The 11,996-nt window shown below is 38.3% G+C and overlaps 1 protein-coding gene across 1 annotated transcript; it reads right to left on the reverse strand.

Annotated features, from left to right (window-relative positions):
- Window positions 1-9,746: 9,746 nt before the first annotated feature.
- Window positions 9,747-11,358, reverse strand: LOC138875808 (uncharacterized). The gene is made up of 4 exons (XM_070154678.1): window positions 11,051-11,358; window positions 10,841-10,999; window positions 10,611-10,767; window positions 9,747-9,851 (listed from the first exon to the last, which is right to left on the reverse strand). Exons 1-4 carry the CDS (start codon window positions 11,356-11,358, stop codon window positions 9,747-9,749), a joined length of 729 nt encoding a protein of 242 aa, XP_070010779.1.
- Between the last annotated feature and the right edge of the window lie 638 nt (window positions 11,359-11,996).

Raw genomic sequence — 11,996 nt, forward strand, 5'->3', positions numbered from 1 at the left:
GTAAGGGCATAAAGTCAGGGGGAACCTGTGGTATCCTGTTATTCAATCTGGTTCTCTAAACTCTAACTTCTCATATCCAATGCTAAGTTTTTCATCATCAAAAAGGGTAAAATTGATAGGTTTTCAATATCTTTGTCTTATGTTTTGATGATCTAACAAACTTAATGTCAAGAACCAGATAGGGAACCCGACTCACTTGGATTACACTGCATCTAACAGATTCCAGCCAAATGTGAACTTGCTACAACTTCAGGAGGTAGTAAAGCTTCAGAAGGTAGGAACCCAGACAAGGACCTAATACTTTTGTGGGTTCCTCACGGCAGTACAAAGTCAATTGGACATAGATGGAAATGAAGAGTCTGCAACACTGCACTATTTCCAGCGCCCACTCATTCTCTGATCAACTAAAGTACAATGATTCAAGTTACTCAACTCAAGACAATTTGGGCAGTGTGCACAAGTACTAGATTATGAACCTGATCCCTTGGTGCTCCTCTGACAGAAGTACAAGTCAACTGTACAGCTGGAACACAACTGCAAAAAGTGACTGTCCGCAACTGTACAAAGAGGAACACAACAGGGACCTGATCCCTTAGGGTTCTCTGACAGAAGTACAAGTCAACTATATAGCTGGAACGCAACTGAGTGACTGTCCGCAACTGTACAAAGAAGAACACAACAAGGACCTGATCCCTTAGGATATAGGGTTAGAAGTACAAGTCAACTATAGCTGAAAAGCAATTGCAGAAAGTGACTGCCTGCAACAGTGCAGCAGACAGTGCAGGAGTCACTTCCCACTGAGATTGGACATCACTAAGGATGTCTTGTGTAGTATAAACCTTATGCAAGGCATAAGATTCAGGTTCAACACTTGCAAAATCAAAAAACGAAAATATTCTCTCAAGTGCTCAAGAACATCTCTCAAGAGCAAAGCTGCTACAACCTCAAGGACCTGATCCAAGATCGAAGCTATCTTAAGTCCTTAGGTTTGTTGAGTCTTTGTTATTTGTTCTTCATTGTAACTCCTATCCGGCTTTCTTAGAAGTGTTGATTAGGTTGAGTCATAAGCAAAAGTCTTTATAACCGTAGTGTGACAAAGTGGCTTGTGGTGAAAACATCACAAGTTAGTTAAAGCCTTTGTAACCATAGAGTGACAAAGTGGCTTGTGGTGGAAATACCACAAGTTAGTCAAATTCTTTGTAACTAGGATAGTTATAGAGTACAAGTTAGTGGAAGTCTTTGCAATAGGGTTATTGTAAAGTGGCTTGTAATAGGGAGATTGCAAGTTAGTGAAGTTAAAAGCCTAAAGGTGTAGGTCGTGGTTTTTTGATCCCCTTGTGTGGGATTTTTCTACGTAAAAATCCTCTACTGTATTTACATTCAGCTTTACCAGCATTCACAGCAGAACCCGATAAAGGATCAGGTACTCTACTATTTGGTGGATTCACATAAACTTAGCACTGTACCAAACTGATATAGGACCAGATTGTTATACAGTTTGGTTCATCAGTATTTTCAGAGGAAACAGATAGAGAACCCGGTTCTCTATACAGTCTGGTGGATGCATAGAAATTAGCAGCTTCGGTATTCCTCGTACTCCTGTCTCTGGGCATTGCATTATGTCTTCGAGCTCGAGTCTGGTCCATCGGGCTCAAAATTGACCTCGCCCAGATTCGGGCTTAGGACGGACCCTCAAGCCTATAAGCCGGAGGCATATGATTTTGACTGTATACAAGCCCATAATATTTATTTGGACCAATATATCTTGACTTTAAAATAAAGTCCAAATTAATTTATGAATTTAATTCCGTAAATTTTATATGCCTACAAGTTTCTTTTTCCTTTGGCAAGAACTTCTTTTAATTGCGTATTTTAATTTTTTCCCCGGAAGCTACATTGAGATTCAATTATAATTTGTAATGGTCTATCATAGCTGTTAATACTAAATAGGTAGATGTGCACCTATATGCATAAATGTTCGAGGTGAATATTTTGGGCCGTTCTTGAGTTAACTTAAATGTTTGGTACTTTTTTACGCTTCATCCTTTCTCTTCTACTGTGGAGCATGTATCTGATAATTTAATATTAATCTTACTATGTAAGTACTCTAAATATATGATGAATCTGATCATAATTTCTGAATGAAAAATGAAGTTTAATTTCAAACGGTTTAAACAGTCTATTGTTTGTACTTGTTTACAAGAACTTCTAACAAATACTATAACGAAATCTCAATTAATGGCTTCCACAACCACCTGGCGAGTTTCAACTGACGTTAGTAGTTACATTTACCAAACATAAATTTCTAAACTTCCCTGATCTTGATTTAACGTCCTTTTCCTCAGTGCATCTTCGCCAATTGAGCTGGATTTTTTGAAAGATAAAGTGAGGGAATTGTGCCTGAATTTATCACAGGCTTCTTTAAATTCAGTTGAGACTTCGAGAAATGCTTTCATCTCATTAGGGGTATATCAATCTCGAGAGGTCGATCTTCTCTCTGCTTCACTCTTCTTTAATTTGCCTCTGCTCCTGCTTTAGCGTTTAAGGTATTAATTAAACCCATTTTAATTTGCCGCAAGCTCAATTTATATTCATCGAACTACGTTAAGATTGTACGTTGAGATTCAAGGTTATATATTAGAACCCAAATAAAGGTTGATGTTATATATGACTCATGAGAACCTTGCTGGGGATGATCAAAATTCTCGTACAATCAAATATTAATTGCGATAAAAGGTGTTAGAAGCTTAAATCTTTCCGATTGTATGAGAATTTTGACTAAACAAAAAGCCTCTCTACTTCTTGATGTTCTATACTTCAATACCACACAAGAGGGGTGATTTGTGTGGTGCCCAATTTTTCGTTTAACCTGATTATATAAGGACCTGGTTCTTCTATGTGTTCCAACTACTACTGTTGCGGAATTATAAATATAGAAATTAAAGAACACAGAGATTTTACGTGGAAAACACCTAGCTCAAAAGGTGAAAAAAACCATGACCTACCTTCCAGTAGGATTTTTCCAAACTCTCCACTAAAATCACTGAGCCAAAAACTGCATTTACAAAAACTCATTTGTAAATCTAGGATTAACTCTACTCTCGTTGTAGCACATAGCCTCAATTGTTGCGACAACTTCAAGTTAACTCTAACTTGAAAACTCTGAGTACCTAATATAATTGCTTCTAGATAAAGCTGAAAGTTACAATATGAAAATACCTACTACAATTGAACTAGAATAAAAGATAGACACTTGGAACTGGTTCTTCTATCTGGTTCGAGTAGCTTCAGGATTGCACGCTTTAATCACACATAAATTACTTGAAATATTGCCTAGCTATTTTGCTCTCAATTCATATTTAACTTCTGCTTATGTGCATTACTTGTAAAAGAGAACAACACTGATATTTATGGAGTTAGTAAGTAGAGATTGACTAGAATACTAATGCTACTCTTCCTTGGTAGAAGAGTTCTAGTTGGTCTCATCCTCTAACTCTATCCATCTCTTAAACCGTATTCTCTTTGTGTAAGGAGTCTTTCTCCTTATCCAATATGCAACCGTTTCGATCAGGATCAGGAGATATCATTTCTGATAAGTGAGGTTTATCTCCTCCACGTGCATCTCACATTCTTAAGTTGACCATATCTGTGGTTCACTAGGATGGACATGGTCCATGTCTGAGTTCATTTGTCAATCTTCAAAACTCTCCTTTACATGGGCCAAAAACTTCCCCTTTTTTGATGATGACAAACTCTGTGCTTTTCACTCACTTAGGCCCTGTCAGAACTCAGCTCAAACATCAATGCAAATTTAGAAAAAAAATTCACTTATCATCAAGGACCAGGTTCATTAGGTTATAAACATCACTTATTCGGAATGTAAAGTACATATCTCTTTCCCCTTTTGGCATCATCGAAAAGTTGCATAAAGAAAGTGTGATTCCCAGATTTACAATTACTCATAGCCACTGAGGCAACTGCAAGTGTAATCATGGATTAATATTCAAACTATCAAGGAACTATAAACAATCAATCAAGAGCAAAAACAACAAACTTCATTGATAGAAAATATGAGTCTGCCACAATCTACAAAAAGAAACAGAAATAGTCAAAACATGAGAAAAACAAGAAAAATCCCTAATCTAGGTCACTGAAAAGTCTAGACAAGATTCAAGAATTGAAGGCTAAAGAACTTAAGGCTTGGAAGAACTAGAGGGTTGGGTTTTGGCTTGGAGAAGGTGCAACATATCTTGAAAAATGCCATCATTCTTCTCCTTTTTCCTTGGTGAGCTCAGTTCTGAGAGCATCTCTCTCAAATTCAACCTCTACTAAATGAGCCTTTAGCCTAGCTATCTCAGCATCCTTTGCCCCACTCTCCTGCACTAGAGCTCTGACTTTGCTATTTATAGGTGACTTCTTGAATAAACCAGGTTCACTGGGAATGGCAGTGACCTCATAGTCACAAGCAATCAAAGTGTTGATTCCAAAGTGATCTTTGCTTGTGGCCATTTCCTACTTTTTCAATGGCACCTTGCAGCGATCAAGAACAGTAGTCAGAATAAACCCATAAGGAGTGGCGTGGGCCTTGGAGCCATTGATAACCCTGTCCAATAGCTTGATAATAAATGATGGCCAGTTGATCTGCCTTCCACTTTCAAGACACTCAATCAAAACCAAGTCCATATAGTTAGCAATGTGCCTTCTTTCCTGCCTAGGCAGGAAACACTTGTTGACAAATTTAAACAGGACTTTGTGGCATGGCTTCATTTCACTCTTATGCACAACCTTGGCTTCATTCACTTCTGTGACATCATAGAATCTCCTAGTGATTGCAAGGGCAGTAGGAAGGGAGTCCAGACTTGGCCATCTTTGCCTTGTGTAGTCATCATATCCTTCAGAAGGGATATCAAGAATCTCACCAGCTCATTTGCATAAAAGGCCACTTGAACCCGTTTCACCTGGCTGGTAACGCTGCCATCCTTGACCTCTGCATTGGCCATGAATTCAATGATCTCATTCCTTCCTAGCCTACCATCCAACTAAAGGACCATGTCCTTCCAGCCCTGAGCAACTATAGCATCAACCAATCGAACCATTCCTAGTTCCACCAAATCCTTCAGAAGTCTACCCTTCAAGATTTTTCTTTTGCCAAACTTGGCCAGCTTGTCTTGTTCATCATCAGATTCTCTCTCTTCTTCACCACTCCATTCCTCCTCTTAAGTAATTCTAACTTGCTTGTTTTTCATAGAAGACCTTGTCATCTTGGCCAATGAAGGTTCAGCAGTCTTAGACAAAGATGACGACTTTTTGGAAGAAGTCTTGGTCTTTTTGGGCTTGGGGTCTGAACCTCCACAGTTGTGAGTTCTTCCTGATGGACCTGTTCCATATCATCCACATCAACAGCCTCAGCAGGCTCTGCAACCTTAGCTTTCCCTTTATCCATCCTCTTCTTCTTGACTTCTGCCATAGCCTTTTGTAACTCACTGTCACTCCGCTTCACCATACTTCTTGTGGCCCTTCCTTTTGGTAGGGGAATCTCAGCAGTTGTTGGAGAAGCAACCTTTCTTTTCTTGGAAGTTGTTGTAGTGCTGGGGGTTTTTGGTGTTGGGGTTCTCCTTTTCTATGGATCATATCTTTCACCCACTTTCTTCAGAAGGACTGCTAGTGTCTCCTCAATAGTTGAACCAAGTTCATCTTCCTGTGAACAGAGATTAACCAACCCTTTAGCAGCCTCTTATGAACCACTTCCCCCTGTTTTCTTGCTACTCTCTTCCGCAATTTCATGTTCAGCTCTACAGATAGCCGGTCTAACCATTTTAGATGTGGGTGAGGAATCAGCCATTTCTTTCCCTTTTCCCCTCACATCGCTACTCACACCCTCACTCTCCTTTTCTTTTTCACTTTTATTTTTACCACCTCTCCTTCTTGACTCAGGCATTTCCCCATTCCTAACAGACCCAACCAAAACAAACCTATTGTCTAAATTTTTAACTAAAATAGAACGTACCTTAGAATGAGAATTATGAGCCTTCTCAAAGTCAGAAGACCCAGTTCCTTCTCCCTCACTCATAGATTTGAAGGAGTCATCTGAGTTTTCAGAATTTTGGGCTTGGCTTGCCTTTAATTTTGCGTTCAATTTCTTTGAAACGGCACCTGTAGCCATAGTTTTGCAAGCAAGCATCTTTATTCGCCTTCTCCTAGGTCGGGGGGTTGTGCTGGATTGAGGATGGGTGTAGGAATCAGAGGGGGGTAGGATGTGGAGAAGTTCCTAGGTTATCTTGGGGGTTAGACATCCTTGCTAATTTTGGAAGAGGAATTCTGAATTGGGGTTTTGGAAGAGAGAAGAATGGAAAGCAGAAGAAATTCGATGGTTTAGAGAATTATGAAAGTGGAAGTAATTGTAATGATGGGTTTTTAAATAGAGAGGTTTAAATAATGACCAACGGCAACTTTTTGTAGTCAATTAGAAGTCCAATCAACCTAAAATTTCAGGTTGAATGAGCGGTTAAGCTTCCCTAGATTCTAGGCATTTTATGTGGTGAGGATTCTATTAGAGACGGAACTAGTTCAAACTTTAGAGGGATAAGTTTTTGTGACGATTTTGAACATGGGTAGGACTCTGCTCATGAATTAAATATTAATATTTCTAATTGTGCAGAGTGTAGAAAACACACCTCGTTATTCAGATGAACCAGTACTAATGAACCAGGTTCTTCACTAAGAATCCTCTTGATCATGCCTCAATTTACCAAAATAAAGAAATTTTGTTAGAGATCAGTGAGTCGTATCAACATATGTCACAGAAGTATACTATTATGAGACTACGCAATGATTAATCTAGATATTTACACAAGTTACAGATTTTCTAACCAATTTTTTTTCACTTTATTTTTCATTACATTCTGAACTGGTCCTATTAGGTGATCTTAATCATCCCTAATTCTAACCTGTTCCTTTAAAGTGCTATCTACTCAGTGCTTTAGTGAAGATGTTAGCAATCTCTTTATCAGTAGCACAAAATTCTATAGTAATCAGTCATTTCTCATAGTTGTCCCTAAAAAAATGGTGTCTAATATCTATGTGCTTAGTTCTCTTATGATGAACCAGGTTCTTATCATACTAATAGCACTAGTGTTATCACAGAAACTAGGGGTGCAACCAACTTCAATACCAAAATTCATCAACTATTGTTTGATCCATAGTAATTAAGCACAACAGGAAGCAGCAACAACATACTCAACTTTAGCAGTGGATAAGGCCACTGAAGTTTGCTTCTTAGTAGCCCATGACACAAGACATGAACCAAGGAAGTGTGCCATACCTGAGGTGCTCTTCGTATCCACCAGGAAACCTGTATAGTCAGCATCAGCATATCCCACTAGGTTAAAGTTATTACCTTTTGGATACCAAAGACAAAGGTCAGTAGTGTTTTTCAAGTATCTCAATATTCCCTTGACAACAGTCAAGTGGGATTCCTTTGGATTTGCTTGAAATTGAGCAAAACGCCTTGCACTGAAATAATGCAGGTCTGCTAGCAGTAAGATACAAAAGTGAACCAATCATGCCCCTATACAACTTCTGATCAATAGATGAACCAGGTTCATCTATGTCAAATTTTGTCGTTGTTGCAATAGGATTGTCTATTTCCTTTGATTCTTCCATTTTAAACTTCTTAATCAGTTCTTTTGCATATTTCTGCTGATGCATCATGGTTCCATTTGACTTTTGTTTAATTTGTAAGCCTAAGAAGAAATTAAGCTCACACATCATACTCATTTTAAATTCACTCCCCATAAGTTTTGCAAATTAATTACTTAGTTTTTCAGTGGTTGCTCCAAAAATTATGTCATCAACATATATTTGTACTACAAGAAGATCCTTACCTTTTTCCCTCAAGAATATAGTACTGACAATTTTACCTCTCTTGTAGCCATGTTCAAGCAGGAATTTGGATAGTCGTTCCCATATTCTAGGAGCCTGCTTGAGTCCATAGAGAGCCTTGTCTAATTTGTATACATGCTCCAGACACTCCTTGCTCTCAAACCCTGCAGGTTGTTTGACAAACACTTCTTCCTTTAAGTAGCCATTTAGTAAAGCACTTTTGACATCCATCTGGTGAAGAGTAAATTCCATGTGTGCTGCAAAGGCTATGAGGAGTTTTATTGCTTCCAATCTTGCAACTGGAGAAAAGGTCTCATCATAGTCTATGCCTTCCTCCTGGCTATAACCTTGAACCACTAACCTTGCCTTGTTCCTTGTAACAATTCCATCTTCATCAAGTTTGTTTCTGAAGACCTATTTAGTGCCAATTACTGATCTGTCCTTGGGTCTTGGAACCAGATGCCAAACTTGACTTCTTTCAAACTAATTGAGTTCATCTTGCATTGCATTCACCCAGTCTGCATCCTGGAAAGCCTCAACAACATTTTTAGGTTCGATAAGAGATAAGAAAGCATCAAAAGCACACAGATTTTTAACTGAGATCTAGTTTTAATTCCAAAGGTTGGATCAGTAATTGTGCTCTCAATGGGATGAGAACTTTGATACCTATAAGGTTTCACAACAAAGTAGTTTATGTTTAATGTTTCTCCCATGTTCTGTTGCTGAGGAATAGGCTCATGGACAGGTTCTATTTGGGGATCAGATTCAGTTCTTCTTTGTTCAGTTCCCCATGTCAGGTTGCCCTGGATGGAAGAACCTGTTCCATTACCTGTTACTTCTTCTGGTGCAGCTTCATTTAACTCTTTTACTAGCCCAATAGCTTCATCTTCATGTTCATGTCTCTCAGAAAGTATGTTAGTTTCATCAAAAACTACATGTACACTTTCTTCTACACACATAGTTCTTTTGTTGTACACTTTATAATCTTTGATATGTGAAGAATATCCCAAGAATACTCCATCATCACTTCTGGGATCAAACATACCTAGGGAGTCCTTTCTATTGTTGTGCACAAAGCACTTGCATCTAAATGCCCTAAGATGAGATATATTTGATTTTCTCTCTTTAAGTAACTCATAGGGAGTCTTCTCTACAAGAGGTCTAGTCACGCACCTATTAATGATGCAACATGCAGTATTTACAGCTTCTGCCAGAAGCTATAGGGAAGTTTACTGGAAAGAAGCATAGTACTAGCCATATATTCAAGAGTCCTATTCTTTCTTTCAACTACTCCATTTTGTTGAGGAGTCCTGGGAGAAGAAAAATTATGATCTATACCATGCTCATCACAAAATTAAGCAAACTTAGCATTTTCAAATTCAGTTCCATTATCAGACCTAATTAATGCAAGTTGATTACCTGCTTCCCCCTTGTACAAGCCCCACAAACTTTGTCTTCCTTAAACTTGATGTTAGGCAACCCTATCACCAGGTCCTTGGAGAATAATTTGCTGAGTTGACTTGGACTTGCATGTCCAAGTCTTTTGTGCCAAAGGAGGGGATCATTGTCCAACACACTTAAGTAAGTGAGTTCATTTTCTGAAAGAGTGGACAGATCTACGATGTATATATTGTTTACTCTTTTCCCTACAAAACAATCTTGTAAGTGGTAAGATTTATCACAAAATATTTTGTAGAGGTGAATGCTACCAAGTTACCTCTATCATACAGTTGTGATACACTGATCAGGATATATTTCAAGCTATCTATCAAGTAGACATTCTCAATGGAGTATGAGTCTATCTTACCTATCTTTCCAACCCCAATGATCTCACCTTTCCTACCATTTCCAAATGAGACATTACCTCATTTGAGGTCCTCAAGTGAAAGGAACTGGTTCTTTCTACCAGTCATATGCTTTGAACAGCCACTATCCATGTACCATATTTGGCTGCTCCTTTTCACTTTGAACTACAAGAGAAAATCAGGGGTTAGTCTTAGGAACCCAAACTAGTTTGGGTCCCTTTCTATAGGCAAAAGGGTAAATTAAATTCTTTTTAGCTCATCCTGGAAGCCTATTTTATCCTTGAACGAAGGTTTTGTTCTATTGAGTGGCCTTTTCTTTTGCATTACATTCACTTTTAAAGTGACCAGTCTTACCACAGTGTGTGCAGATTTTGCTCTTAGGAAGTGTGATATACTTACTTTTGGGATCCCACTTTGGTGCAGGGGTCCCACAACCAAGTCCTCTCTTATTGTTATTGTGATGTTCTTGTAGCCAGGATAGTGTATCAGAGGACTTATTCCATTTGCAAGTTCTGTCCAGTTCATGTTTAACCTTGCCTAGATCTTCTTTTAGGACTCTTATCTGCCCATCTTTTTGTACAATTCATCCTTCATTTTTCCTAGATTTTCTTCTAAGGTGAGGTGTATGTGATCAGCTTTCTTTTTACCTGTTCCTAATTTCAGTTTTAAATTTTCAGATCTAAGCTCTAATAAAGTGGTGTCAAGTTCAAGAACTTGGTTCTTCAACTCAGTATTTTTACTATCACTTTCACTAGCCTTGAGTTCCAAATTCTTGCACTTCGCTTTCAAGATAACACATTCCTTAGGCAGATGTTCCTTTTCATTATTTATGATGTCAGACTCATCAATGAAATCTAGCAGTAACTCAGATAGCCTTTCTTTAGACAAAAATTTAATCAACTCTTTAAGATGAATCACACTTACCTCATGTTCATCATCTGATTCTCCAATGTCCATAAGTGTTTGTTCATCTCCATCTTCATCTTTTGAATCCTTATCTGAGCTTTCTCCCCAGGCAGCAACCAAAGCCTTCGTTGATCCTTTGTTCTTCTTACGATGAACCTGTTCCTTCTTCCTATTCCTTCGTTAAGCCATTTCCTTCTTCCATTCAATTTTCCATTGAGGACAGTTTTTGATCATGTGGTCAGTCTTACCACACTTGTAACAGCCCTCGTTGGTCTATTTTTTTAGGGACTCTTAGTTTGTTATAAGTTGCACCTCTTGAAGAACCCTTTCCTCTCATTAGATACTTCTTAAAGTCCCTCGTGAGCATAGCCATTTCATCTTCTTCTAGATCTGCACCTTCAACAATTCTGAGAGTCAGGATTCAATATACCTTGGGAGAATTCATCTTCATGGCTTGCCTTCTCAGTTCATAGGCAGTGATATTTCCAATTAAATCGTCCAACTTGAGAGTGGCAATGTTCTTCGATTCCTGAATAGCAGTGATTTTGCTTTCCCAAGTAACTCGCAAAACCCTTGTCAAAATTTTCTCAACCTTGTCTTCTTCAAGGATAATCCTTCCAAGAGACTTATGTTCGTTTGTTGGTGTTGTGAACCTTGTATACATCTCTTGGATGGTTTCTCCTTCCTTCATGGTGAAATTCTCATATTGAGAATACAACAGTGTTCCCCTTGGTCTCTTCACTTGAGGAGTTCCTTCATGAGCCATTTGTAAAGTGTCCTAAATTTCCTTAGCAATAGTGCATCTTTGAATTCTATTGTACTCATGTGGACCAAGTCCATACACAAGCCATTTCTTGGCCTTAGCATTCTTTTTCCACTTCTTCAAGTCCTCACCAGTACAGTCAGCTCTAGTCTTTGGCACATCCACTCCTTCAGCATTCTTCTTCATGGTAGTCAATGGACCATCAGTAATAATGTCTCAGAGTTCATAATCTTCTCCGATGATATGATCTCTCATCTTATTTTTCCACCAGGAGTAGTACTGGCAATTAAAGAGTGGATGCCTAGAAGTGGATTGTCCTTCCCAGTTTTCTGAGTACCTAATACAATTGCTTCTAGATAAAGCTGAAAGGTATAATATGAAAACACCTACTACAATTGAACTAGAATAAAATATAGACACTTGGAACTGATTCTTTTATCTGGTTTAAGTAGCTTCAGGATTGCACGCTTGAATCACACATAAATTGGTTGCAAAATTGCCTTGCTATTTTGCTCTCAATTTACATTTAACTTCTGCTTATGTGCATTACCTATAAAAGAGAACAACATTAATATTTATGGAGTTAGTAAGTAGAGATTGACTAGAATACAGATGCTACTCTTCCTTGGTGGAAGAGTTCT

Source organism: Nicotiana sylvestris, chromosome 8 (genome assembly GCF_000393655.2).
Source record: "Nicotiana sylvestris chromosome 8, ASM39365v2, whole genome shotgun sequence".
Taxonomy (NCBI): Eukaryota; Viridiplantae; Streptophyta; class Magnoliopsida; order Solanales; family Solanaceae; genus Nicotiana; species Nicotiana sylvestris.

Coding starts and splice junctions, on each gene's coding strand:
- LOC138875808 (XM_070154678.1), bottom strand. CDS start 11,358: ATGGCTCATGAAGGAACTCCTCAAGTGAAGAGACCAAGGGGAACACTG. Junction 11,000..11,050: donor ACTGCCTATGAACTGAGAAG/GCAAGCCATGAA, acceptor CCTGACTCTCAG/AATTGTTGAAGGTGCAGATC. Junction 9,852..10,610: donor AATCAGATGATGAACATGAG/GTAAGTGTGATT, acceptor TTTCTCTTGTAG/TTCAAAGTGAAAAGGAGCAG.